This window comes from Salvia hispanica, chromosome 4 (assembly GCF_029641045.1).
Source record: "Salvia hispanica isolate PSC_SH4W2 chromosome 4, Shi_PSC_v1, whole genome shotgun sequence".
NCBI classification, from domain to species: domain Eukaryota; kingdom Viridiplantae; phylum Streptophyta; class Magnoliopsida; order Lamiales; family Lamiaceae; genus Salvia; species Salvia hispanica.
The window spans coordinates 3,412,223-3,439,241 of NC_142695.1; the positions used below are offsets into that span (position 1 = coordinate 3,412,223).

Below are 27,019 nucleotides of genomic sequence, written 5' to 3' on the forward strand. Positions count from 1 at the left end.
TCGCTTAGCGAACTTAGTGCCACCTTATCCGGGATAAGGGACGAGCACGAACATGCATGGGCACGAAAAAGTTCATGAGAAATGGGAAGATGCAACGAACAGCATAAGCTGATGTTAAATTCTTATATAGTTGGAAACTGTTTATGGAATATTTTTAGGCAGTAACTGAAACTGACAAGGGATCAAATATGGCATGGTATTTCTACAAGTTCCCGTGCATAGCTGTTTGTTACAGAAAGACGTAATAATGTACAGCAACCTAGCAAGCTTATTGCAATCTCAAGAACGGTGAGGTCTTGTAGAGTATGATCTTCATCTCATGACCAAATAGGTGAACCTCAATAAAGTGCATATTGCTGAAGAATTTGAAGTAGTGTGTTATTTATGCATCATAGGTGAGATGTGGTCTTAGTTTGCATCGTCTTTCATCTTCTGTTTCATTTTGTACTGCAATGTGGCAGGAGCACAATCTAGAGGTGTTTCACCTGCATATATGACAGCACAAATAGTTAGTTAATCACCTCTTTATTGCTCTAGTTTATATAATAATTATGCCATCCATGCTCACGAGTCACGAGAGAGACGATATATGGCTTATTGATATATGGCTTATTGAAGTCCATCCAATGGATCCAGAATTTACTCTCACTAATAATGTTGACAGAATTCTCACACTCCAAATACAGCAAACCATGGCTAGTTTCAGGATGGATGGAACAAATAGATCAATTGATCTGATTGCTGGGGAGTTACAAACTACATTCATGACCTGACACTGGAGAGGACTAATTGACTAGTATAGACATCATTTCATTTTCATTGCTGGAATTCTTTACTTCAAAAGATTGTCCTTCTACCAAAAACATCAAATGGGGCTGCAAAACTTGTTGAAAACGTTTACCTTGTGAATTCTTGCAGTCCAAACTTGCTTTATGGTCCATGAGAGCAAAAACTATCTCAGTTTGATTGAAAACTGCTGCCTGCGTTTATTGTATCTTTTAAGTAAGAGGTCATTTAGAAGCACTTAACTTTCATTTAATCACAAATTATTGGGGGGGGGGGGGAGTAGGGGGTAAACAGGAGGGAAGTAAGAGCCGGAGAGTACCAAGTGTAGTAAAGACGAGCCTTGCTTGTCGCGATAATTAGCATCCACTCCCTATGTATTTGATTTTGTTTTCAGACTTACAATGGAAAAAGAGAAAAGCTCAACATGTCATGAAAGAGAAAAACAAAAGGTACCTGACTCAAAAGCTTCTTGGCAGCATCCGTGTCGCCATTTTTAATTGCTTCTCTCAAGCCCTAAGAATTTAGCAAAAGTTAGCTGCAATACATATCAGGAATAAAACGACCCTGTGTTTATATATTATGCATGCCAAGTAATGAATACCTCTCCAGTGATTTCATATTCAGCGGATGATATATCCTCAGAAGGGTTGGAAACTTGACCAGGATTGAAAAGATTACTGCAAGAGTTTCACTTGTTGATACACAATAACACAAATCAAAGGAATGTGAACAACATTTGAAATTATAGAGAAAAAAACAATCTCATAATGAATGCTAGAAATTGGTAATACTTGCTTACCCTTGCCTACTGTTTGATGTTGATCCTCTACTTTTAGGAGTTGGTTCTGTCTTTTTAGGCTTTGGAAATGATTGAACAGGGTTATATGAGGGTGCAGTAAATGGCTGAAATGGAGACATGATTTGTAATCAGTGCCATTTTCTATGTCACTAAGGACAATTAGACAACAAAATACTTACCTGTGATGACATAGAATCCTTTGAAGGAGCTGGTGCTTCGCAAATGCATAAAGGCATTCCACACTTGCATTCTGAAATGCTAGGGAAAGCAGATTTCTCGGAACTAACTTCAGGTTTCAAATCAGAAACATCACCTATATCTAATCTAGAAATGGAATCAGTTACAGCATTAACTTCATTTGTGGCACCTGACACGCCATCCTTCCTCAGTCTACAGCAAACATAAGCTTGATTACATACTGGAGAAGGAATAAATTAGTTGTAGTAGGGAAGAATGCAGATCATAGAATAAACATTAGTCCACCAGATTAATGCTAAGCCAAAAAAATACCAGCTATCGAAGAAGCAAGCGGCATACCAAACTATACCATTTGGAAACAAGACAAATCCATAAAAGTAAAGATCAACTGCTTGTTCTAAGCCAAAAAATTATTTTTCACGGTGATCCGACATTATGTGTGTCATGCAAATTACAAGAACTGACATGCACTATGTTCCTGATTTCTTGATCTGATGTTTCTTGCATGCTCCACAGGGTTCAGATATGGCAGTTTTCTGTCCAGTTGACCAGAGAGATAAGGTAATATACTTTGCACAAAATGAAACATGCAGTGTAAATTGCCACCATTGGTTTAGATTGAGTTGAGATATAGATCACCACACAAGATTCAAATATTTAAGCAACAAAATAATAGATAAATCTTTATAAGGAAAGTTCTTTGTTGTTGTCAACTTCAAAACCTAGGGCTGAACGAAGGCTTAAAGACTATATATGAAAACCAATTTTCATCCAATAAGTTGGGGTTTTGAGCTGGTATTATTTTCCTTGCACAATGTAGTATCGAGTGTGTTATAACTAACCTACTAGTTGCCCCCTAATATGTCCTTGTTAGCTAGACTGTTCTATTATTTTGGTATATATTATGGCAGGAGTAAGTTGAATACTCGTGTATTGGGTGGTTAAGTGCCCAACCGAGAGTGACTTCCATAGTATCCCCCCATCCCAAAGAGGTAGGTGTGTTACACTCAAAGGCGGATACAGAAAATTATGTTGGAGGGGGGGGGGGGGGGAATATATATGAGATAATTTTAAGAATCTGAGGATTGGCATATAGTGAATGAATTAACATAAGTAAATTTTATTATATGTTACATTTTTCCCTTCTAGCAATGAGCTAGCTCCACCCCTGGTTACTCTGAACTAAGTAGATTCTTATGTCGCTTTTTTTTACTGTTTTTGTTAGTTATTTCGTGAATGTTCCCTACGCAAGAACATCTTGTAGTATATTAGCTAACACATGTGTACATGGATTGCAAAAATTTCAATGTTAAACTTTCAGCCAAAAAGTAATGTTTCACATGCATGCACGCTCACCCTGATTTTTTTAAGAAACCCAACAAAATAGCAAAAAAGAAAATAGAATCAGCTAAAATTACCCAGATCTGTCATTGAAGCAATTAGCACAAACTCGCACGTTCGTATGAATGGCAAATTGTGGCAACGGCTGAAACAAGGGAGAGATATTAGGAAATTTTCCATAAATAGAGACATAATGCGATATGTGTTTTCTATAGAGTGCATACCATTTGATCAGAAGAATGTTCAGCACATAAAGTACGGCCACAACATCGGCAATGATGCTGCAAATACAAGAGATGTGACAAGAGAATTACATAATGTGCAATCATATTGCAATCTTGTCAATCCTACAGAAAATAACTTTAGGTACAAAGTCAGCAAAACCTTATGAAATACGACAAAATATCCAATAATTTTGAGCCTAGCAAGGTGGTGTATGTTTCAAATTTACAACAAGCATGATTTTATGTTGGGATTCAACGATAGAAATGACAATAACATGATAATATAGCATATAACGAGCCAAACATTCTCATACCAAAATATCACAGACAGGCACATGATTAACTTGCCTACATGGCTCAAAAAATTTGGACATTTGAGTCATCAACAATACTTGATACTTATAATCCTACCTCTCACAAAGCCAGAAGCATAGAGGTACTTTTAAAACCTCAATAACTGCACAAGTTTGGATTTTAAAAGCAGCAAGCATCCACAGGATTCGCATGCTGATGAGGATGTCAGCACAAGCTTAGTCCTAATCAAGTACTAATTATATTTCTAATAAACAAATTGCACAATAAATAGCAAAAGTCCTACTTTATCCATCCCCAAATACATACAGATGACCTATATCCTAGACTACTCAAATGAAGTACGCTATGCTAATCGAAGGCTAGGGCACCCGCATCTGAAACAATCAATCGATCTGATCAGCAACCACAAAATCAACCGATCACTCACCCTAAAATCAGATCAAATCAATCACAAACACATGCAATCGCCCTTATCTTCATCACAATATTAACACGAGCCTCACTTTCCACATTAAATTGCACTCAACAACCAAATGCAATCGAAATCAGGAGCGATTAAATGAGGAACATAATCAAAGTAGCTCGAACTAATTTTTGGCATCGGAAGTGCGAATTACCCGGCGGCGGAAGGTGGAGAAGCTGCATTTGCAGACATCGCAGCGAGAGGCTTCCTGGAAGGGCGGCGGCTCAACGGACATCTTCACCACTGAAGCGAAGCAAAGCAACAGTCTCGCTCTCTCCTCACTGGCGACTTCAATTTTGGTTTGATCAACTGGAATTTCACCTCAAATCTCCTCGTTTCGTGAAATCTTCTGAGCCGTTGATCCCATTTCTGCTATTCCAATCTGAGCCGTTCACGTGGCGATCTCACATAATAATTTATTATGTCGTGGTGATGTTGGTTCTTGATAAATTAAATAAAATTATCCTCAAATAAAATTTTTTGGAAAGGTCAAATTGACAAAATAAAGGAGGGAAAAAAAAAATTAAACCCTAATAAATAAAATAGAAATATACGTATAGTACTAATTTTGTTGGATGGCCAAAACAATAGAAATTGTTTGGAAATGAAGATAGTATTGATTAATTTTATTTTATGAATTAGATTTTTTATAAAATAAATTTTGAATAATCTTAGATTTCAGTAGTCATTCATCACAATTCGATCGCAAAAGCAAAATTAATTTCACGATAAATATGATCGATTGTTAGGGTTTGCAACAAGGCAAATTATCAAAGTTATACATTCTCAAACACTCACTATAGACACTCGTACACATCTAAATATGTGAAAATTTCTGTGTTTGCAAAAAAATTATCCATTGTAAATTCATGAATTTTTTTTAAAAAAATAATTACTATGACTCAAGGTTAAATTCAAAGAATGAATTAACCAAATGTATAAAATTTGAAGCCCTAATCATTCTAATAAGAAAATTTCATAATGATGTTATATTCAATAATAAATTTACCAAGTGGATATAATTTGAAGTCCCAATCATTCCTTTAAGGAAATATATCACCATATCCACTATAAGTGAATTCCAATCAGGTTCAAGCTACTCCAACTCTTAGGCAAAACACAACTATAATGGCGATCGTCAAGATTCATGATTAACGAAACAAAGAAGTGTTGCACGTAAATAAAAAAAGAATCAATGCGTTTCCGGTTAATGTCATATTAAGATAAAAGATATCCTATATTAGGAAGATCGGAAAAGAATAATCTTCATTAGATATAATAAACAGATTATGGTCAATTGTCATTATTCAAAATGTGACATTAAATCAAGAACTTAGCAACAAAGAATCACATTACTTTCCGACCATCCCACCAACAAAATTCGATAAGAATTAGGATTCAAAAAGGACAAATTCAGCTATGGCATTTCTCAAAATCCTCGTTGCAAAAACAGTGAAAGACAGAAGAATAAAAAGAAAGAGAGAAGAAGAAAGACAATTCAAACACAATCACACGCTTTCAAGTTAGACTTTGAATATGTCAACTTACTCCATTAATCAATTCTTCCCATTTCCTCTGTCCCCACATCACAACTCTACCAATTGCAGCACCAGCACCAGCAGCTCCCCCATTATCAAGTTAATTACCCCAAAAAAAAAATCCATGGGGCAAGAGAAATTTCCATGAATCTTCTTGAAATACTTAACAACCTTCCTTCAATTCACATGCCCTTTGCCGTACCCGAGACTTCACACACATAGATATATCAGTCTTTCTTTTCTCAAACAAGAAAAAAGCACTCTTTTTATTGTTCTTGTTGCCATCTTTTCTTGATCGAGATAGGAAGAGAAGAAAGGGGTGTTTGTGTATGAGGGTTTGGTATGCTTCCCTTTGTTTTATGATCAAAAGGTGTTAGCTTTCAGGTTTAGATATAGAGATGGAGAAGAAGCGCCCTTCTAAAGGCTGCAGCCCTCTTGGCTTGATCAAGGTACCTTTTTTGGATCCTGTTTGATGATTGTGGAATTAAAAGAATGGATTTTTAAGGGGTTGAGGTATGGTGATTGAAGGCCCTCTTCCTAGTTTTGTGCAACAGGGGTCTGGATTATGTGTGTTGGAATAATAAGATGTTGTAGAGGTGATTTGAGAGCTAATTCTTTGATGATTAGTCATGATTAGCACATATCTGGTCAGTGATTTTGGTAATTGAAGACCCTCATCCTTGTTTTGTGAAAATGAGTTCTTGATTATGTGTGTAAATTGTTCGATAATTAAGAACTAAGGGTGATGATTGGTTGTTTATCTATTGAGTTTTGATGTTGATGTATGGTAAAATCGATGATTTGATAATCGTGGAATTAAAGGTATGATTTTTTTTTTCAGGAGTAGAAATATGGTAATTGAATTGTTGAAGTCCATTATCCTAGTTTTGTGCAACAGAGTTCTTGATTATGTGTAATTATGGAATAATAAGTTGTGGTAGAGGTGATTTAAGTGCTAATTGTTCAATGATTAATCGTTGATTAGTACATGTTTGGTCAGAAATTTTGGTAATTGGAGACCCTTATCCTAGTTTTGTGAAGAGTTCTTGCTTATGTGTGTTAATTGTTCGACAATTAAGAATTACCAGTGATGATTAGTTGTTTGTATATTGAGATTTGATGAATTGCAAAGCGTTGAGATTGATGGTAGCTCGTTTTTGGGGGCTTTTTCATGTGGGATTTGTAGAAAATTGCTGGTTTAGAAGGTTCTTCACCCGATACTGGAAAAGGGAAGAGCAAGTCTTCACCGATCACGAACCAAGTGAGCCATGGCTTCCACTTGGTGAAAGGGCAATCGGGTCATGACATGGAAGACTACCATGTTGCTGAGTACAGGAAGAAGAGGGATCATGTTCTTGGTTTGTTTGCAATCTACGATGGCCACCTAGGCGATCGTGTCCCCACTTATCTAAAGGATAATCTCTTCGACAATATACTGCGAGAGGTGTGTTCAGTTTCTCTCTACGCCCATTTTCACTTTCGGATAAAGATGGCAACCATCGCCTATCATTTTATCGAACATTTTAGGAAAGTAAAGAGTTTCCAAGACCATGAAGTTTTGTGGTTTTGGACTTGTGTTAATTAGATTTGAGCTTTAAGTAGTAAGCATGGATAAATAGGCACTTTTCTTTATCTGAAGGTATCGTTTTTTAACCCGTGCAGCCTAATTTTTGGGAGGATCCCACTTCGGCTATAATAAACGCGTATCATTCAACCGATAAACTCATCCTAGAGAAATCCATGCAATTAGGACCGGGTGGCTCGACTGCAGTTACTGCAATTGTCATCGATGGAAAGCACCTGTGGGTGGCAAACATTGGAGATTCGAGGGCGGTCATTTGTAGGAATAAAATTGCGGAACAGCTCTCCGTGGACCACGAGCCCCATAGTGAGAAGAAGAGGATCGAGAAGCAGGGTGGTTTTGTGACGACTCTTCCCGGTATTTAACCTCTCTTCTCGTTAAATTCGTTGTAGATAGATTGTATCGAAATGTATTTGGAATTTTGTGATTTGATGCCATGAAAATTAAGACTCTCATCTCAGGTGATGTACCTCGTGTCAACGGCCAGCTTGCTGTTGCACGCGCCTTTGGGGACGAGAATCTCAAAGCACATTTGAGTTCGGAGCCCGATGTGCGTGGCATACGCATTGACTCGACCACACAGTTTGTCATATTGGCTAGTGATGGCTTGTGGAAGGTTAACTCTCTCACACCAGCCGAGTTTTTTTAGTATTTTATTTTGTGAAGAGTAAACGTCAATTTTGGTCCTAAATTGCTAAATATATGACAAAAATACGAATTTGGTAAAAAACATTCACTCTTTGAAAAACATGTCCATAATAAATGAAAATGTCGACAAGTAGTTCCTTTTTTGACGGTTCCATAAAAAAACTAACGATCAATGCTAATTGCACAGTGGCATGACCCGTTAGTTTTTTGACGGAACCGTAAAAAAAGGACCACTTGTCGACATTTTCATTTGTTATGGATTTGTTTTTCAAAACGTGAATGTATTTAACCAAATTCGTATTTTGGTCATATGTTTAGGACCAAAGTTGACATTTACTCTTTTGTGAATTGATTATTGAACCGAAAATTGAATTGAGCAGGTAATGAGCAACCAAGAGGCGGTCGACGTGGTAAAGAACATCAAGGACCCTCAAGCAGCTGCGAAGCGTCTGACCACGGAGGCTTTGACGAGAAAGAGCAAAGACGACATATCGTGCATTGTGATTCGCTTCGGCTGATGCCACGAGAGAAGAATGCGGTCGAGTAACGGTTCATGTGATCTAAAGAGTGTTTGAATAATTTGGTTTGTTTGCTGGGAAGAATCAAAGTAGATAGTTTGCATCTCTCTCTCTCGAAAGCATTGTTTGGAGTAGATAGGGAAAAATCACTTTTTTCTTAATTTTTGTTAATAATGGCAGATTTCTCATATAGTTTGAGTTGAAGACTTTTTATATGCTTGATGTGTATGTATATAGATATGAGAAATAACTAAAACTGAGATTAGAAATGTATTTTGAACTGGTTTGTTTCTTCTTCCTTGATGGTATGTATGTATTGTCCTATTTCATTTTTATTTTCATGAAATATAGTCCACATTTTTGTTAGATGGGTATTACTAATATTTATTTTACTTAATTGCATGTATTTAATGTTCCCGAAATCATAGTCCATCTACTTTTCTTGTGTGTTATTAATGTTTCTTATCCTTATGGTAGGAAGGTTTTAATGTAGTTTTGCCCTTTTCATGCACATTGACTTCACTTTAATTAATATGGTGTGGAGTGAGCACATTGACTTCACTTTAATTAATGTGGTGTGGAGTGAATTAGTTGATCAATTTAACAAGGATTAGTTACTTATTTCAAATTGTAATTTGGGTAAATTATATAAAATTATATAGTAGAATTTAGTTAAATTCATGTTACTTTTCGCATTTCAAAATTTGAATGACAAATCACAAAATTTCAAAAACTCGCAACTGTACTAGAATGATTTGTCTATGTCAAAACCAAATGTAATCTTAAATTGGTATATGCATGTAAAGTTTTAGTATTTTGATTAAGAGTGACGTGTATTAATACGGTGACGTAACCGAAGTTTTGAACTAAAGAAACTATAAGAATTAATAATAAAAACCAAACAAATTTTTTCCAATGGAACGAATGAGAATTTTGAGATTTTATTATTTATAATTCAAATTATATGTTGGAAAAACAAAAAAATTCCCTATTCTAATTTTATACTCCATATATTAATTTGTTTAGTTATGGATTTCAATTTTTTAACCATTAATATTTTTAAGTTTGCATTTCAATTTAAGTACTAGTATTATACAGTATAGTAGTACTTATTTTATAATATTTCATCTTCTTGCGTAAAAAAATTTCAAAAACCCATCTCTGAAATTAGTTTCAATAATTTAAAATGTGAATTAGATCTCAAAATACTAAGGTTATCCATAAATCTTATCTTAACCCATTATGTCATCCTTAAATTAACTATTTATGGGAGAAAATATTCAGTGGTCCTTTCACACCACCATGGCACCATGAGGTGGTGCGTCCAACCAATTGTTTATTGATATATAAGAATATAAAAGGCAACACATCCAACTAGACATATAATTATTTAGGAAACATTCATTATACTACTTTTATGGAAAATTGCATAATATAAATATGGAAATTACTAGTATATGGTATATTGCATGTCTATTGATAATAAAAAAATCAAATCATACTAACTCTTGCGAGTATATTCTTTTGGGTATGAATTATGATTATCTTTTTTTCTTATTTATTATGTATATAAATAAATATATTAGACATATAAAGCATGACCATATTTAATTTTATTTGCAATATTAACCTATTGAGTAAACGTATAATCATGTATATGCGAAAAAAAGGATAGAAAAATTACATTATTGGCATACTTATTTTAATTTATATAGAATTTTCAATTATTGTAGAATTTTCAAATATTAGGAAACATACCACTTTCATGAACAATTGCATAGATGGACATTACCAATATATTTTCAGCTTCTATACATATTTCATATTTATATTTGCACTTACTATAATAATAATAATAGCCAAAATGTATCGCAATAAAAAATGTAATCCTAGAGCATTTTTTAATATTATTTTATGTGCATATATACATGATTATACGTTTACTCAATAGGTTAATATTAATAAATAAGAAAAAAAGATAATCATAATTCATACAAAGAATATACTGTGTTAGTATGATTTTTTTTTTTATTATTATTAATAGACATGCAATATACCATATAGTAGTAATTTCCATATTTATATTATGCAATTTTCCATAAAAGTAGTATAATGAATGTTTCCTAAATAATTACTCCACGTGTCTAGTTGGATGTGTTGCCTTTTGTATTCTTATTTGTCAATAAATAATAGGTTGGACACACCACCTCATGGTGCCATGGTGGTGTGGAAGGACCACTGAATATTTTCTCCTATTTATGGATCCACTATTTTAATTTACTATATTTAAATATGCAATGAATTCAAAATATATCATTTAAAATAGAGTACTTAACTAAAAAAAAATCGAAAATCATATAATTACATTTTTTAAAAATTAAAAATTATATAATTCAAAATCCTAAAAATTAAAAGTTACTGCATAATAAAAAAAACCCTTAAGAAATGCATAATGAAAAATTACTACGGCGCCTTAATAAGTTGGTCACGTGCCACCAATTGTACCGGCGTCATATGGATAGTGTCGTTATTTACGGCTTGCAGCAAATATCCAAGTAAAACATTTGATTGGGGGTTGGGGGGAGGGGTTCTTGGTTTGGCCCGCCCCGTCCCCTTCTGCCTCTAGCCATCGTCGTCTTCATCTTAATCATCATATGTCGCGAAACGACCCTCAACCCTCCCGAGAATCGGCTCCCGAGTTGTCACCCATCATGCGCTTCGTGCATTTTGAGCTCGAGCCCACCCTCCACCAATTATTGACATACTTGGAGGGCCTCTTGACGTCCTGCTAGTAGATACTCATCGCCAACTTCAGAATGTCGGATTCACTCATTCCCTTACGAAACCGGCTCTCTTCATTGTTGTAGATGCCGATGAAATTTTGAGTTTCAGGGCTCACTCGGTCGAAATGGCACCGTCGGACATTTTTGTAAAATTGAGAATGAAATTTAGAGAGAAAATTGGGTGAGAGTTTTTTTTGTGTGAAAAAATTAGTTCATTTTCGAAGAGATTTGCTATGATTGTGACAGACACAATTGCGAGTTCATTAATTTATTGACATAAAACAGAACACATCATGCTGCATTACAAATTTACACCGTAATCCAGGTAGATGAAGAAGATAAAAATTGGAGTGATGATTGGGAATTATACACCATCACAACTAGTATGAAATTGAACTAATTATGCGGTCTCTTCCCCGACACATCTCTCTTCAATAATACATGTAATTATTATATAGCCAATAATATAACTTAATTTGAAAAAAATATTCAAGAAACAAACCCATAAAATGAATCTCAAAAAGAAAAGAAATAAAATAAAGATAAACTATACTAACAGCTCATGATCGAAGAGATAACAGCTCAATAATTGGTAAATTGTTTGCCCCCGTTTTTGATTCGCTGTCATTTTTGAGGATTTTTGACGGCACTGAAAATGTGAATGGAGATTAATAGTATGGAATGACCGGCGGCGGCGGAGATGCGTAGGACACCCCTGTTATTGGTGGCAATGGAATGTGTTCCGGCGCCGGCGGTGGTGGCGATGAATGATGGTGCGGCGGTGATGAATGTTTCGGAGATGGTGGTGGTGGTGGTGGTGGGGAATGGGATGGTAGAGGAGGGCATTCTGGGGTGGTGTGTGGTGGTGGTGGTGGAGGGGGTGATGTGTAGTGGTAGGGTGGAGGTGGGGAGGGTGAAGGGGGAGGGGGTGATGTGTAGTGGTATGGTGGTGGAGGGGATGGGGACGGTGGTGGTGGAGATGTGTAGATGTATGGGGGTGGAGGGGATGGGGAAGGTGGTGGTGGGGATGTGTAGGTGTATGGTGGAGGTGGGGATTGTGATCGTGGTGGGGGTGGTGGAGATGAGTAGATGTATGGTGGAGGTGGGGATGGTGAAGGTGGGCAGGGAGAAGGTGTTGTTGTTGTTGGTGGTGGTGGGGATGAGTATACATATGGTGGTGGGGGAGAGGGTGAAGGTGGTGGTGGTGATGAGTAGACATATGGTGGTGGTGGAGATGGTGAAGGTGGTGGTGGTGGTGGTGATGAATAGACATATGGTGGTGGTGGAGATGGTGAAGGTGGTGGTGGTGGTGGTGATGAATAGACATATGGTGGTGGTGGGGAAGGTGAAGGTGGTGGTGGTGGTGGAGAGGAGTAGACATATGGTGGTGGCGGAGATGGAGAAGGTGGTGGTGGAGGTGGTGGTGATGTGTACACGTATGGTGGTGGTGGGGAAGGAGAAGGTGGTGGTGGAGGAGGAGATGTGTAGACGTATGGTGGTGGTGGGGACGGTGAAGGAGGTGGCGGAGGAGGGGGGGAGTATTGAACCGGTGGAGGTGGTCTGTAGTGAGTGTTGGGGGAGGATTTATGGTCAGGTGGTGGAGGGGAGTATTGATGCTCGACAGGTGGCGGCGGAGAGCGGAAATGAGACCCCGGAGATGAGCTGTGAGTAGGCGGCGGCGGTGTAGATGGTGCCGGAGGCGGCGGAGGGTGGGACCTGACATTCGGCGAAGACCTGGAGGTAGGCGGAGACGGAGCCTGAGAAGGCCTAGGCGAGGGTTTCGGTGTTGGTGTTGGTGTTGGTGAAGGAGTTGGCCTTCCGGCGACGAAGCAGCTGGATTTTCTACAATCGTAGGGTTTAGCATCATCGGAGGCGCATTCCTTCGCAGACCTCTGGTTGCTCTTGCTCGGAATGCAATTCTGCTTTCCGTCGGAAACGGTGCCGCCGCCGCCGAATCGGCTGCACTGAGGCGCCTCGCCGCTGAAGTAATTGAAGGAGTATGTGAAGTTCTCGAGGCGCGGCAGCTGGCAGACGGTGGCCGGCACCACTCCGGTGAGGCGGTTGTGCGCCACGTCGAGCTGCTCCAGGCTCCGCATGCGGCTGATCTCCGCCGGCAGAGGCCCCTGCAGGCTGTTGAAGCTCACATCGAACACCGTCAGCTCCTTCAGCATCCCGATCTGCGGCGGCAGGCACCCCGTCAGATTGTCGTTCATCAGAATCAGCTCGTTCAGCGTCCTCCCCATCTTCCCAATGCTGGCCGGAATGCAGCCGCCGAGGTTGTTGTTCGCCAGCACCAGCACCGAAACCGGCGAGTTTCCGAGATTCGCCGGGATTCCGAACCGGAATCTGTTGTCGTTCAAAAACAACGCGTCCAATTCCTTATCGAAAATCTCCATCGGAACTCCGCCTTCGAAGTCGTTAAACCGGAGATCTAAAAACTTCAGCGACGGCAGCGACAGCACTACCTTCGGAAATCCCCCAACAAATCGGTTGTTACTCAAATCCAGCTCAAAAAGCACCTTCAATTTTTTAAAACTATCAGGAACAACACCGCAGAATCGGTTGGAATTGATGTGGAAAAGCGCCAGATCGGTGAGCAGCCCTAGCTCATCCGGCAAATAGCCGGCGATGTCGCCGTGGTTGAGATCGATTCCCGCCACAACTCTGGCGGAGGCGTTCGACGGCGAGGGGGCGCAGAACACGCCGCCGTAGGAGCAGACGTCCGCGCCGGTCCAATTCGCGGTGAAATTGAACGGATCGGAGAAAATGGCGTGCTTCCACGCTTGTAAGGCGTAGTAGGCGCGGCGGAGGCTAGGGTTCTCGAATGTGAGGTTTCTGGCGTCGCGAACGATGCCTCGGAAGTCGACGTCGTTCTCCCCGGCAGCTGCATTGGGGATCTGCGGAGCGAGGAGGGCGATTGTGAAGGCTGTGAGGAGTATTAATGAGGGGCGGCGCCGCCGCGGAGAGGTGGCGGAGGGATTCATGAGAGGAGAGGGAGAAGCAATGAGTGAAGAGATGGATTATTAGCGCACATTAAAAGGGAACAGAGACGAGTGGTTTTCGCTGACAAAATAATAATAATAAATTCAATGAGTAAGCTACCACCTGTTACTCAATTTATTCCCTCCTCGCTTTAAATTTTTTACCAATATATTTTTATTTTATTCAAATATTTCTTCTTACTAATACATGTACTCCGGTCGTCCCATTAAATATTAAACGTTGTAATTTATGTAGTACTCCGTATTCTTTATAAGTTAATGAATAGAGAGTAAAATAAGAGAGATGAAAAAAAATAGATTGAGTTGTTTCCATTTTAGATAATATTTCATTTTTAATAGAACAGTCCAAAAAAGAAAACGTTTCATTTTTAATAGGACATAAAGAGTATTTAGTTATACGGAGTATTTAAATTGGCCATTAGTATTTTACAAAGATGTTATTTTTATATTTTTTTTCTATTAAAATAGTCTTATTTGTGAACGATACGAGTTATAAATTATCATGTGTAGTTGACAAATACGAGAGAGAATGGTAAAGTATAAAAGATAAGAAGGAATATTTAATGACAAATTGTTAATAAATAGAGATGAAGTTTGTTTTGATAGATGTTAAAATGAAAAGGATGAAATTAATTTTATAAACGAATAAAGTAAGTAGTATAAATATAGGAGCCAAAATAATTTTACTCATATTTTTTTTACATTTATGAAAACCGAGTATTTAGTAAACTGAAGACAGATTATTAAATAACCTAGTTTTATGACAGTTGGAATTAGAAAATTTAATAATAGAATCAATTTAAGGCACCGTAGTTGTGTCGCCAACCGTTGCGACTAAAATAATACTATCAATTACGCCAGATATACATCGTTTGTATAAGTATTTGAATTTATTTTTTTATAACATGTGAAATCGTTTGTGTAAGAAGTGAAATTCCATTTTAATTAGCAAATTGATAAGTGAATTAATTAAGTACTAATGGAGTAACAAAATGGTATTGTGACTATCTTGAATTGATTAAATGTTTACTAAATCATTTTCCAGCCCAAGATTTACTAAATCATATAATTTAAATCATTTTCCAGCCCAAGATTTAGTTAAAAATGCTGGCTGTGAACATGATTGGTTTATTCAAGTTGTGTTTGGAAAAAGAATAAATAGGAAAAGAATAAAATAAATGGAAAATAAGAATGGGGAGAGAGAGACATGGGAATCATGTTGACAGGGAAGCACGTCGAGATTATTTTGATAGAGAGGCCAAGTAAAAGTGCTAAGAGAGGTCTTTTAATAAATGTATTTTACTTATATGGAGTATTAGAATTGGTCTTACCTAATTATTATTTATTACTATCATTGAGTTTGTTACAATGGTACAAGCATGGGTAGGGTACTAACATAATCCATAGACCCATGTGAAAACATTCATACTTATCTCATCATATAGGAGTACTAGTATAACCACTTCATCTATTCACAAATTTTAATTAATATTAATAAATTAAATAAAGAGAAAAAAAATGATTATAATAGTTCTCTCTTTATTCTCTCACAATTGAATCATTTTTTTCATTTTGAAAAATTCTTTTATAGTTGAGTTATTTCCGTAAAAGGAATAGTAGAAGGAGTATAATCAACAGCGCTTCAACTCTGAAGAGGGAGTAGTAAGTATTCGAAATCCACTTTATTATATTCTATAATTTTTTTAACACAGATAAAAACTGATTAATTTTTATAAACAACTTGAAATAGAAGAACATGGTTAATTTTGTAGATGGAAGAATATTTCTTTACCGCGTGCAATTAAGACACTTATAGCGTAAACGTGTGATAAAGCGTGTTACAGCTGCGATGCCTTACATCTACTACGATGGGCTCTTATTCTCACAACTTAATAAATATGCACATTTTATTTATTTTTTAACAGTGAACATATACTATTAAAATTTTCCATTAAAAAAAATTATTTCTTATTAATTGAGATTAGAGTTCAATAAGTTGTTTATAAATTATTGTGGAATCCAACATAAAAATTCATACCTATGGAGTAATATATTTTTATTATAATGTATACATTGATGATCATTCAAGTGATTGACTTTTATATAAATAATACTAATACTAATTCAGTATCTCCTAGTCCTCTCCCCTATCTAAAAAATGAAAACAACATGAATGCAACTAATACACTTCCATTCATATATATGGTGAGCACGTAGAAATTTATTTTACAAATCATAAATTATAAACTATATTTATTATTCTTGGTAAGAGAATTAATTATTCAATCCGGCGGTCTATGGTTATTTTATAGTAGAAGTATATAATTTTAACTATATATTTAGAAATTGAGTTGGTAAGTTCATGCCATATATGACACTTATCCATTTGACATTTGAATTGATAAAAAAAAAAAAACCATTAATCATTATTTGATGACTTAATTGTTCTACTTTTACATTTTTAGAGCTATTCAAAAATAGGCAATTCTTTTTTTACAACAAACGACAAACTAAATAGAAATTGGTCAATTCACATGCTATATCTTTGCCCCTTATGTTGTTACTTTATTGGAGAGAAAGAATCTAAAAATAGTCACTAATTGTTTTTTACATATGATATGATTGGAGAAAAATTATCAGATATTATTACCACTAAACTACATTTAAAGTATACCTTTCTGTCTCTGTAAAAAGAGTTTGAATTATTTTTATGACAAAAAAGTGTGTGTGAGAGAGAAAGGTGTAAAATTTTACTGGTTTGTTGTACATTGTTTGCCAGAGCAGGAAATGGGACCCACTAACAAACTGTTGTCACGTTGCCTTTTCTCTCTCTAAATTCAAACTCAAACCGCGTTGCTTATTTGGTCAATTAATATTACTATTGTTTTCTTTTATAAAAACAGTATTGCTCTTTTCTCCTTTATATCTTTTGGTACAATTAAGTGAATCTCCAGCTAGCCAATTTAGGAGAATACATACCTTAATGTACAAGTAAGCACAAATGATAATTGTCTATTGACATTTTAAATACGTATTTTTTATATACATATTTATATTTTATTAATTTATTTTTCTATTAAACTGCTTATTTATGTAAAATTAGCATATTCATTATTAACAAACATAAAAAATAGTACTAACAAAATATGCCTTTTCTTATTAACAAAATATATTGATTCATTTTTATTAAAGCTCGTATTAGGTCAAAATATATAAATATATTGAGATAAATGGAGTATTGATTAAAAAAATAAAATCTTACACACCTTTAGGCATCAACAACTCAGCTACGACTGGTATCATAAATGTAATGACTCGCTTTTTCAACTGTCGCACTAACATTACATTCGATTCTCAAATCAAGCCACGCGATTTAGTACCCAAATAAAGTCACGACTCAATTTCTTTAATTTTTCTTTTTTAAAATTATTCTTCAATTCTATATTTTGATGTGATATTTGTTATTTTTAAAATTCATATAAATAACTAAAATCTAGAATTACATTGATTAAATATAAAAATTATATAATAGAAATTCAAAAAATAAATTGCTAAAGATAGAATAATTTTATATATCTAAGGTGTGCTTTTGTGTGCCTAAATTTTTTCGATGAAATTTTGTTGTATAATTACATCCTTTTCACTAAATTACTATTTTCTTCGTTGGGATCCATCAAATATTCGAAATATAGATAAATTGTGATTGTTTTTATTGTATTTATAAAATAAAAATACTAGACTATAGAAACAAACTTTTAAATAAAGAGGCATTAATATGAATTGTATTTCTATAATAGTTATGTGAGTTTGCCATTTCATTCGGTCATTATATTTTAGTTTTCTTTTAAAGATAGGCTAATTTAATCCACATACCTTCACACATAAAACACTTGATGATCTAAAGCACCTAACAAACCCAACGCTTACGCGTTGAACCAAATTTAAGAAATGAGATCATACAAAAGTGAAATACCATAATCAAGAATTTATACTTAAGTATTATACCACCCTCTAAATAACATCTTCTAAAATCTAATGTCATTATTCAAATGTATAATCTATTATGTCACAAAGGGTTATTTAATATTTATTTATCTATAAAAAAGTTACAAATAAAAGTTCATCTAATTCAACATAGAATAAATAACCGAGATTATTTTTATAAATAAATAAAAATTAAAATAAAATGATTGATACTCATGAGAATGTTACAAACATCGATCGAAAAAGGTAACACTCCAATGTACCCAAAAAAACACAAAATATTTGTCACGTCGAGGTCAAATATAATTATTCTCACTTAGATTTTGTGGATCATCATTGGACAAATTTTCTTTTATAAAGAAAAACAACGAAAAATGAAAAAAAAAAATAAGAAGAATTTCTAAAGAAGAAGGCGACGACGAGAATATGCTAAAATAATCACCGCTTCCAATCAAACAGGCTGGCCAACCAACTAAAACATTTATTCTCTCTTATCATTTAAAAAGAAAATAGTAATAGTGACTATTGTTTGGAAATTTCTCACCTCCCAAATCCCAATTTCCACCTCTTACTTTCCCACATATAAAATGAAAATAAATCCAAAAACATATAGTAGTTCTTATAAATATTATATTCATTGAAATAAAATGAAAGTTGTATGTATCCTTTGATTTTCTTGTTGATTGAAAATTTGAAATATGAAAATTGAGCATCCACACTTTTCACGCTTCATTCAAGACTTTTTTTCAATAACGACATAATCTTTGTTTATTTTTATCAATCGCCTATATAATTACTAATTTTAAGACATATTTAGAATCATTATATCATGAATGACTAAAAATAGTAGAGTAAATATTATTTTATAATTAAAATAATAGGAGTATAATTAAGTTCGTACAATAAGGAAACTAGCATTTTGGTTACCAAGTAGTCTAACTATTTCAAGTTCAACTTTGGCAATCAAGTGTACAGTATAACCCTTTTACATTTTCAATTTTTCATCACACAATCTATTTTATTTTACTTTTAATATATGCGTTCGACATTAGAATTTTCGAGAAATCTGAAATGTTGACTATTGAGGAACAGTTGGCTAATCTTGGCAGATATTGCCGTCCCATGAGTTGCGAATCATCAATTTAAAGCCAAAATTATAAATCAAATACATTTTCATATTTTGTTGAGTGATCATTAATCTCATCTATTAAATACTATTAAAAAAAGAATAAAGAATGAGATTCTATAAAAATGCGTCCCATTGATTATAGTAGCTTCCTTGGAACACCACTAGAGGTTAAATTGTTTAAAATTATGTCAACTTTCCGATAATTAAAGAGTAGCTGCCAATCAATGATTTATCAGCATATTTGAAAATATACAAAAAGATAAAATGTACTACATTCGAATTAAATTGAATTTTAGCCTATTGGGATTTTGACCTAAGATAATTAAAGAATTGGGCCCAAATTTTGTATGGCTGAGCCAGGATTGACCTAATAGAAAAACGAGGAGGGATTGGAATGGGCCACTCGCTTGAGGAGGGCTATACTCGAGCTCTTTTTCTTTTTACCGATATTGGGCCGAGTCCAAGCCTATTTGAAGCCCGACCATGTACTTGACCGACATGGCCGAAAATCTAAATTTTTAATGTAGGAATTCTATTTAGAGTACCAAAATTGGTTCTAAACATATGGTCATTTTACCTTTTTGGTCATAAACTTTATCTTTTGGATTTTTTGGTCCTTCACATATGGAAATTTGATCATTTTGGTCATCCGTCAATAGTTCCGTTAAAAACTAACGGTCAACGGCGATTTTGGCCTAATTAAACTCTTAGTTATAGGCCTGGGGAAACGGTTCTCGGTTCTTGGTTAACCGAGAACCGAACCTTATTTTTTTGGTTTTCGGTTAACCGAGAACCGAAAAAATAAGGTTAAGGTTCGGTTCCGGTTATTAAGTTTAAGCTAATCTCGGTTCTGGTTCTAACCGAGAATCGAAAGGTTAGAATCGAATAACCGTTGTTTTCTAAATATTTAATTTTTATATATTTATTTTAGTTTTATTATTATAGTTTTAGGAAAGTAAAAGTTAGTTTGATGAATGACATTGGTTTATATTGGTTTTGGACTTAGTTTTGTAAACTTTGTTGGAATTTTTTGGTTTTTGATGATGGAATGGAATCATGGTTTTTGTCCTTTTGATTTCACGACTTATTACTTAATGTATTATATTGCACTTGAGTTCGGTTCCTTCGTTGGAACCGAAGACCGAATCGATCGGTTCCTTGAGGAACCGAACCGACAAAGGGTTCGGTTTCGGTTCTGGATTTTGGAAAAAATGGCAGTCGGTTAACCAACTAATCGGTTCGGTCGGAACCGAACCGACCGAATTCCCACCCCTACTTAATTATGATTTTTAAGTCACAAATTAATCTCCTAATTATTTTAACAAATATTCATTTAAAATTAGAATTAAATCTTCTTGGTGGAGGCGGGAGTAATGGCGACTGGATTGGGGGCTGAAGAAGACGAAGCGGAGATAGATGAATCATCGGTGGCTAGCTTCACAGCGGCGGTGGCCTAAGCCGATAGTTTGCGTACTTTTTCGGGGAGAATTGGAATTTTGGAGGGATTGTGGGGATTGTTGTGGGAGATCTCGGTGGGGATGGCATGGGATGCTCAGGTACGGAGGTGGCGGGCTGGGGGCGAGGGATTTGGAGATTGGGGTCGGATTTGGGCGATGATGGATGGGAGTTAGAATCTTGATGCGAATTGGGTTTTTCAATTTGGGATTTTGGTTTAGGTAGGGCTTCGATTTGGGTGTGAGCCTGCTCACCCATGAGAATCTGTTGCAGCGTGGAGGGGTAGTGAGGGAGAGGGTGTCGGCGGCGGCGGCGACGGTGGGTGGAGATTATGAAGGAAGAAGATGAAAGATTAGAGGAATGAAAAAGAAAGAATTAAGAGTTTAATTTGGAGATTAGCTAGGAGATTAATTAGTGACTTAAAAATCAGAATTAAGAGTTTAATTTGGTCAAAATTTCCGTTGACCGTTAGTTTTTAACGGAATTATTGACGGAGGACCAAAATGATCAAATTTCCATATGTGCAGGACCAGAAAATCCAAATGATAAAGTTTAGGACCAAAAAGGTAAAATGACCAATGTTTAGGACTAATTTTGCCTTTAATTTCTATTTATATTGTGATTGTATGATTTATATTATTTTAATTTTATAAGTAATACTTAATACACCTTTTATCTTTTAAAAAATACACGGTTTAATTGAAAATTGGTGAAGTAGAGGTGGTGGGTAATAGTAAAATAGTTGAAGCGTGGTTAGTCGAAGACTCACGTCATTAGTAGTGTAATGCACATTGAACTTTTTTTCAAAAATAGAAAGTAACTAATTTTAATAGACAAACCAAAATAATAAAATGAAACCTTTTCTTATAAATATATAGGACAATAAAATAAAATAAGTAAATAACAGAGAATATTTAAAAAGTATAATAATTTTCAAGCCTAGACCGATCCACTTAACAATTGAATTTGGGCTAAGTTAGACTCAAATTTACTGAAAGGTCTTGTCCAGTCCTATCTGCTCGTGCATGCCCCCGAGAGAGCCCGACCAGACCCACCGTACCCATTTGACACATCCACATGGTATGAGTGTTAATGACCAGGCAAACATGCCCTACCGGACACGGCTGGCCCTCTATCTTCTTTGTTACCCACAACTTTTTATTATTTTCTAACAATTATATCTAGGAATTTACCTATTTTAGCATATAAGATCCTTCAATCATCCCACCAATCATCATGCATATAAGATGAGAAAAATTGCGTCTTATTACCACTAACAATGTAAGTAATAAAACCGAAACCAGACAAAAAGTACTCATGAATTTTGATTGCATTAGGATGGGCCCATGAGTACATATGATTTTAATGTACACAACCATATTATATCACATGAACAATGTGATAAAATTTAATACATATAATATCCATAACAAAAACAATTAAATAAAACTATATATGCACATTTCAATTATTAAAACTTCAAGTAGTGAGGTGAAAGAGGTTTGAACACGTGAGGCGCACGCGCCTCCACCAAATTGAGGTGCCTTTCCTTGAGATGCATATACACAATCCAATCCCCATTCCCATGTGGGCCGGGCATGGGCATGACGTACCCGGTCTCCCCGCCCCACGGGAAATGGTACGACCCGAAATCCGGCCCACCCCACCCAAAATCCAGCATCCGCACTGGGAACCTCTGCCCTGACGACACCACCACCGCGGCCTCATCCCTCTCGTCCTTACAGTAGACCTTCACCACCGCCGCCTTCGGCCTCCGCACCTCCACCCAGTCTATTAGTGCTAGGAAGTGCTCCGCAGTCGATGCGGTCGCTATGCATGCACTCACCTTGTCAGCCACCACCTTCAGTGTAGCACCTCGAATATCGAAATAATTAAATATAATAAAAAGTTACAAATAAATTTTAATTTAAAATATAATAAATTATTAGTATATATTAATTTCCAAAGTTTGTTAATTGAATTGATAATAATAATAATTGAGTAAGGGGTGTTACATTTAACAGTGCTGACTGGAGCTCGCCTGCACTCGCCTCCACATAAGGGACGGATAAGACGTTCCCGAAGTAGGATTCCAACGACGTCGTTTTGTCGTTGCTCAACCGAACTCTTCCGTCGACCACCACTCCAAGTTTGACCGTCTTGGAGCGGTCAACGGTGGCCGCGGAGGCTAGGGTTTGCCAGAGAAAGGCGGTGAAGGACTCGAGTTTGCTTTTTCTAGTGCCATTGCGGCTAGATTGGGACTGGAGGCGGTCGATTTCGTCGGAGTCGATGTAGTAGATCCGGCTCGTGAGGCGGTCGGGGCTCTCGTCGGCCGGCGGCAGAAGCAGCGGCGCGTAGAGTTTGTCGAGGGAGGCGTGCGGCTGTGGAGGGCGGCGGGGATTGAAGAGGGAGCGGCGGAAGGAGGGGAGGAGCTTTATGCGGTTCGACCGGGCGATGTCGGCCCATGCGGTGAGAAACATGTTGGCCGAGTGGGCGTCGGCGCCGCGGTGGTCGAAGGTGCAGCCGATGAATACGCCGCCGCATTTCAGATCCGTCACCTTGTTTTCATTCAAACTTAACAATATTAACGATATTTCATTTTGGATTTTTTTTTATATTGATCCTTTATTTCGTTTATTTAAATATAAACAACTTTGTGTCATTTTAGAGCGGAGCAAGAACGTAACATTAAGTAGTGACAGACGCAGAAAAAATTATTGACGAAGATCAACTACTTTTATAGTAATTTTTTAGAGATTATTTCGATAAATCAGTCATCAACCATATATAAATGTAACAGAGAATAAAATAGGATTATTATCATAAGCTACGAATTTATACACTTATGTTCTTCTTGGAATGGGTCTATTAATATATGCATGTGTGATGTCTACGTGGGACCTTTCAAAGTAAGCCACCAACTAAATTTAAATAATAATTTGTGGGTGGAGAAATCAAACTCAAATCTACATTTACATTACATTAAGTCATTAACCACTCTAATAAATTTATTATTCCCTTATGATCAAAAGTACTAACATAAGTAAAAAAGGCTCCAAATTTCAAGAAATGACCAATACAAAAAGTCTCGATTGGTTGACACATGCAATTCTATAATTTAATGCATCTCTCTGATATTTCATTATCACTGACTCACTGAGAGTGCTTCACAAGTCGGATATATTGATGCTAACCTTAGTAACCGAATAATTAAAGTCACGTAAATATATCGAAATTTCAAGGTCAAGTCACTTTTAATTTTGAGTCTTACAAAATAAAAAAAATACTCATTCCGTCGCATTAATGAGAAATGAAACATTTGGTTTTGGGCTTATGTAGTGTTGTCTGTAAATTAATGAAAATAGAATAAAGTAATTAAGATGAAAAGGTAGAAATGATGTTGTTTCCATTTTAGGAAACGTTTCATTTTTAATGAAATACTGATCAAAGTTCAGTGTATTTTTGTCGAACCTGAACGGAGAGAAGACCATGCAACAGAACGGGAACAAGCTTGCCATGAACCGACAAATCCGGCCTATATAAATCGACGTCTCTGAGCTCCACACCGGCACAAGCACGTGTAAAATCAACGCCACGGTTGTTGCATAGAATCTCCGGCTCGCCTTGGCCGTTGGCGACAATCTCTCCGGCCAAGGGGCCGAAGTAGACCAGCGCCTGAGCTAGGGATTTCTTGAGCACCGCGGCCATGTTTTCCGGCGACTCCCTTTCGACGTTCTTGTAGCAGAAGAAGATCCCGAAGTGTAGGGGCGGGAGGAGCAAGTCGAGGTTGGACATCGGGAGCCAGTGGTCCTGCACTGGTAGGGCGGCCGCGACCACCTCTCTCCGCTTGATGGTCACCGGAAAATCGCCGGAGTTCATGGTGGCTGTTTGGTGTAATGAGATGAATGGAAATGTTTTTATTTATAGATGCCAATTGCATATGTACATAAGATTATAGAAGTGTCCAAGTATAAGTTGTTAAAAATTTGGACTTTCACGTGACTAATTTTACGTGTATGACTATTTTTCAGTTGTTCAATTAAAGTGATCTATTAAAAATTAAGTTTGAGCTAAAAGTGTATTTATTTGTTCGGAAATAAATGTAGATACTATATGAGATTTTCTGTTTGACGAGGGAACGAATAGAAGACTGAGGTTTATATCCATAATTGTGTCAAGGACCCTACATATTTATTAAATGCACTTTTGTGTTCAATAATTATGTAGTCTCACTATCTCATTTAAGGTGCCATTTTCTTAAACGATATGAACATGAAAAAGGTATATACATACTCCACGTATTTATTATGTATGTACTTTTTTGTTTAACATAATACTCCATTAAATAGAAGTATAAGATTTAGATTGAATTAGTGATTACACTATAAAAAGATTAAAAAAGAAATAATTGAATATTTTAAAGAGAGAGAGAGAGTTTATCCCAAGATAGAAATTGATTATTTTGATGGAGACAAATTCAAGGGAAAACTGGTAATCTAAAATGAGACTGGGAGAGTATAGTTTTTTAATTTTTTGGCTTTGTAGATTGAAGCTTGCTCGTGACTGAATATATATAATTATTTTTTGTTCATGAGATTACAATTGAATAATTTTAAATGACGTCACACGATAAGAAGTTAAAACCATCAATACAAATAATCTTAGCTTCAAATTAAGGGAAAAGAAAAATTAGTAGGTACATGCTCTTATGTTAAAACCATCTTTCTAACAGATTAATTTTTTTTCCATGATTCAGGTCTTTACTTGTCAAGTTTTGTATCTTGTTCGAATATTGTCCAAGTAATTGAAAATGACCTAGGTGACTTTTGCAAAAATGAACTGATCCAATCGAATACCTATTCTTCAGCTGCAAAGTTTTATCAAGCCTACGGTACTTCTTATGTGACTGCATGGCTTGGTGCCCCCTTTATAAGGTTCGATAAAAAAAATATGGATTTCAATGTTCTATGTTGTGTCTTGGACGATTTGGGACATCCAGAGTGATATAATATTTCAAACCTTCACACTAAGTCGGAGTTCCGAAAAAGAAGACTTATGTGATGCCTTGACACGTGGGTGAACCGGTGAAGGCTTGGTGCTCAGAATTCCCTTTCTACCTACACAAATGGAACGACATTAGATGTTGGTGAGGCTTGAAAATAAAATGAATTAGATGCTCACGACTGAGGACGATTTGAAAAAATAGTATTCTCTTCAGTTGTTTGATGTGTCAGGAATTGCTTCTTTTATCTTGAGGTTTCATCCATGAGTTTTGATTCGCGGTTGGAAACTAAGTTACAATTCATTATCTTTAATAAAATTTTATTTGTTTTTGTTTTTTTTAATTTGCGAGGGTAGACAAAGTTAAAGGTTCAAGTTTGACACATGCCTTGTCAACCTTTTGACTAATTTTACTCGGTAATACTCCTACTTCCTTCCTCCCATTTAAAGTATGAGACGTTACACTTAAAATGACACATTTTTATAAAATAGAAATAGCACAATATTCTCTACTTAATGTACAAAATATCAATGCATAAAATTTGTGTCAAACGAGAAATGATCCACTTCAAGTAGGACGAAATCAGTACTATATATCTAAACTTTATAATTTAGGTATACTGTGAATGTGTTTATTAAAGTTGTCTTTTTACCCGATTTCATGGGAGTACCAAATAAGAAGTTCGAGTAATATTGCCTTTGTGGAAGAAAAAAATATCACATCAAGGCTTGCATTTTGTAAGTCTTTAAATCTTTAATAGTTGTACCTTTTCTGAGGAAAAAAAATGTGCTATCATTAAAATTTAAAATTTTAAACATTTGTAGTACAATAATTACAACTAACAATACCAAATCCGCCAAGAAATTCATTACTTGCATAACCTAACATTGGAAACTTGGGGTAAAAGTATCCTAATTTATTACCTATTTTCGAGGTAATTAGGTGATACATCATAATCGAAGAGGACTTACGTGTGTGATTAGTTTCGAAATGAATTAACTATTAGTACAATTTATTATGGGACCATATCATATGTTATCAATAATTTGTGATACAAAAGTATGAAGCTACTTTCTTCACTTTTTTAAGTCAAACGAGTCTATATCTGCATATACATAGAATTCGTTTATCAATTGCTTTGATTGAAAACAACACTAAATACTTGCAATAATTTTCGAACTGCATATTTCTTATCTAAAAACTTGTGTTAAAAGAGAGTCTTGTGATGTCTAGGGGACGTAATTTTTAAAAA

General features: G+C 35.8%; 4 protein-coding genes across 5 annotated transcripts; 1 reads left to right on the plus strand and 3 right to left on the minus strand.

The window, feature by feature from the left end:
• Positions 1-90: 90 nt before the first annotated feature.
• LOC125195959 (Ankyrin repeat family protein) lies at positions 91-4,440 on the minus strand. 2 transcript variants are annotated; one of them, XM_048094267.2, is made up of 10 exons: positions 4,281-4,440; positions 3,349-3,405; positions 3,202-3,269; positions 1,765-1,975; positions 1,586-1,689; positions 1,388-1,463; positions 1,240-1,299; positions 1,106-1,156; positions 902-980; positions 91-485 (listed from the first exon to the last, which is right to left on the minus strand). In XM_048094267.2, the coding sequence occupies exons 1-10, from the start codon at positions 4,359-4,361 to the stop codon at positions 409-411; spliced, it is 864 nt and encodes a 287-aa protein (XP_047950224.1). In that variant the 5' UTR covers positions 4,362-4,440; the 3' UTR covers positions 91-408. The 2 variants fall into 2 exon arrangements, with proteins under 2 accessions (XP_047950224.1, XP_088913663.1); XM_089057537.1 differs by having other exon boundaries at positions 3,349-3,471; positions 4,281-4,411.
• Positions 4,441-5,630: 1,190 nt separating this feature from the next.
• On the plus strand, positions 5,631-8,778 carry LOC125195820 (putative protein phosphatase 2C 44). Its single transcript, XM_048094067.2, has 5 exons — positions 5,631-6,113; positions 6,851-7,108; positions 7,327-7,603; positions 7,708-7,862; positions 8,275-8,778. The coding sequence occupies exons 1-5, from the start codon at positions 6,063-6,065 to the stop codon at positions 8,410-8,412; spliced, it is 879 nt and encodes a 292-aa protein (XP_047950024.1). The 5' UTR covers positions 5,631-6,062; the 3' UTR covers positions 8,413-8,778.
• Positions 8,779-11,447: 2,669 nt separating this feature from the next.
• On the minus strand, positions 11,448-14,265 carry LOC125196226 (leucine-rich repeat extensin-like protein 1). Its single transcript, XM_048094650.2, has one exon. The coding sequence runs from the start codon at positions 14,177-14,179 to the stop codon at positions 11,864-11,866; it is 2,316 nt and encodes a 771-aa protein (XP_047950607.2). The 5' UTR covers positions 14,180-14,265; the 3' UTR covers positions 11,448-11,863.
• A 7,803-nt stretch (positions 14,266-22,068) lies between these two features.
• Positions 22,069-24,694, minus strand: LOC125193824 (coniferyl alcohol acyltransferase-like). Its single transcript, XM_048091735.2, has 3 exons — positions 24,237-24,694; positions 22,781-23,323; positions 22,069-22,626 (listed from the first exon to the last, which is right to left on the minus strand). The coding sequence occupies exons 1-3, from the start codon at positions 24,642-24,644 to the stop codon at positions 22,237-22,239; spliced, it is 1,341 nt and encodes a 446-aa protein (XP_047947692.1). The 5' UTR covers positions 24,645-24,694; the 3' UTR covers positions 22,069-22,236.
• Positions 24,695-27,019: the final 2,325 nt, after the last annotated feature.